Source organism: Agrilus planipennis, unplaced genomic scaffold, assembly GCF_000699045.2.
Source record: "Agrilus planipennis isolate EAB-ADULT unplaced genomic scaffold, Apla_2.0 scaffold28, whole genome shotgun sequence".
NCBI lineage: Eukaryota > Metazoa > Arthropoda > Insecta > Coleoptera > Buprestidae > Agrilus > Agrilus planipennis.
The window spans coordinates 1,024,810-1,026,919 of NW_020438897.1; the positions used below are offsets into that span (position 1 = coordinate 1,024,810).

Here is a 2,110-nt window from a genome sequence, read left to right on the forward strand (position 1 = left end):
TTTATTATATTAAAACATCCACCAATTTCAGGTTCAAAACGGAAGGAATAGAGTAAAGTTAGGTTCAAAAGGAAGGATAGAGAGAACCCTTACATTAATTCCAATTACAGATTTTGTCGATGTTTTTTACAAACAAAATTTCCAAAATCTGATAAACAATTTTGAAAAATATGCATCCCATAATTGCCTTCCCTTTTGCATTTCAATGACTAATATGTATTTCATCTCTATTATTATCACTTCAACATACATTTTTTCCATTCCCTTTCTTCCTCTCTTCTTCCACAACCCCTGATTTTTTATTTTTTAGCTCAGCCCATTGTTTATTAAATAGTTTTCTGGCTTTCCTATTATTTCCTTCAATTCAACAAAATTATCCGCCAGCAATACTGCATCATCTGCGTATGCAATAGTCCATATCTTTTTCCTTCCAATTGTATTCCAAAAATTATCAAGTTTTGGTTTTACTTCGTATAAATAAAACTGTTCACTCTTTATGTTAATTTTCCGTTTTTTACCAATATGGATAATGATACTTACTTCGTTAATACCTATAAATTTATTTGCGGGGGACTTTTCTGGGTGGGTTAATTATCGGGGAAATTATAGCATTCCATCATTAAAGAATACTAAAAGTCATACTTAAGGTCTCTATAAAATAATTTTCAGGAAATTCTCTTCCAAGGGGCATTTCTTTCTGCGGTTTTTTTTCCGAGGAGAAATTTTTCTGGAGCTTTTTTCCGGTTTTAGAGCATTTTTCCATTTTTTTTTTCACATTCAGGCAGTACAATTTGTCTTTTTTTGCTCAGTCGGCTAGCAGCGTATTTAATAGTTGTGAAATTTTCATTAAATTACCCCATAAACTTAACTTACGTTAGACATTTGGAACGGGAATGCATAACAAATTGTTATTGTTACTTCTGAATAACAGTTAAAATATAACACTGTTAAATAGTAATCTATCACTAGTAGCAATTTCTATTACGCATCTGTGGTTAGTTTCATTAACAGTATAAATCTTATCTATAGTATAAATTGACAGAATTGTTATCCATGGATAAGCATAACCTTACTTTTATAAGAACAAAACAAACGGGAAATAAATTTTCTAGTTGTAATATCTTGTAAGGTTACAAATAATCTTTCCAGGAGAATTTTATAATGAAGATAATTTATAATAAATTCCGATTAGAGTTGGGTGTTGATCAAATTTTACTTCCCTCACTTTTAAATGTAAAAGATGCAGGTTTTTAAGAGTTACTTTACAACAGTCAACTTTGCCTTTAAACTTCGATAGAAATTGGAAGTCTTTTGGAATGGCTAGAACTAATTTAGAGGACTTATTTCAGTTAAAATGCTTATTAAACAATTTAGATATAAAGTTAGCAGCAAGGGTAGAAAATGGTGTTAAACAGCTAGTGGCATTGGTACTAAAGTATGTATTTGCTTAAAAGACATATTTTACAGTATAAATTCATATCATAAAAATTATTTAAGAACTGGGGACATTGTTCTTTACTATACATATGGAGAATTGCCTTCAGTTGTAAGAAGAATACCCTGGTTTACTGGAAAAACTAAAGAAGTTCAAGCAATTTGTTTCGATAACACAGCTACATGGTTGTTAACAGTATGTAAGTAAAACAGGAAATTAATATAGTTAAGTCACACTAAAAATCCATTTGTTATTGTAGCTCTAGATGGTTCATTGTATATTTTACCTGCATTAAGTTTGGTAGACAGGAAACAGAAAGTTGATTGTAAATGGTCTTTAAATGATGTAACACATTTCCCTAAACATTCGCAAGCACCAGAATCCAAACCTCAGTGTATTGTTTGGTGGCAAACATTGGACTGCAATCAAAATGCTCTGGTTGGTTATGAAAATGGAGCTATAGGTTTAATAAGCCTAACTGATGGGCGTTGTTTGGGTGTTTGTAGTGTCAGTGAAGATATTTCGAAGTTGTATTTATGTCAGGATAATAGTTTGGATTGTGTTTCATTGCTGGTGAGTTGTATTAAACCAATAATGTGCAAAACCAAAGTCAATACATAGACATAAACCTAAATTAATTACAGTATTTAACCTTTTGGTGTAAAATAAATTCTT

At 30.7% G+C, this 2,110-nt stretch overlaps 1 protein-coding gene across 1 annotated transcript; it reads left to right on the forward strand.

The window, feature by feature from the left end:
* Positions 1-1,051: 1,051 nt before the first annotated feature.
* On the forward strand, positions 1,052-2,056 carry LOC112904044. The gene is made up of 3 exons (XM_025973194.1): positions 1,052-1,435; positions 1,498-1,634; positions 1,695-2,056. The coding sequence occupies exons 1-3, from the start codon at positions 1,317-1,319 to the stop codon at positions 2,054-2,056; spliced, it is 618 nt and encodes a 205-aa protein (XP_025828979.1). The 5' UTR covers positions 1,052-1,316.
* The last annotated feature ends 54 nt before the right edge of the window (positions 2,057-2,110 follow it).

Bases quoted from the DNA above. Each gene is read 5' to 3' on its own strand.
- LOC112904044 (XM_025973194.1), top strand. From the start codon at position 1,317: ATGGCTAGAACTAATTTAGAGGACTTATTTCAGTTAAAATGCTTATTA. The intron at 1,436-1,497 runs GTATGTATTTGC...AAATTATTTAAG, and splicing joins CTAGTGGCATTGGTACTAAA to AACTGGGGACATTGTTCTTT. The intron at 1,635-1,694 runs GTAAGTAAAACA...TTGTTATTGTAG, and splicing joins TACATGGTTGTTAACAGTAT to CTCTAGATGGTTCATTGTAT.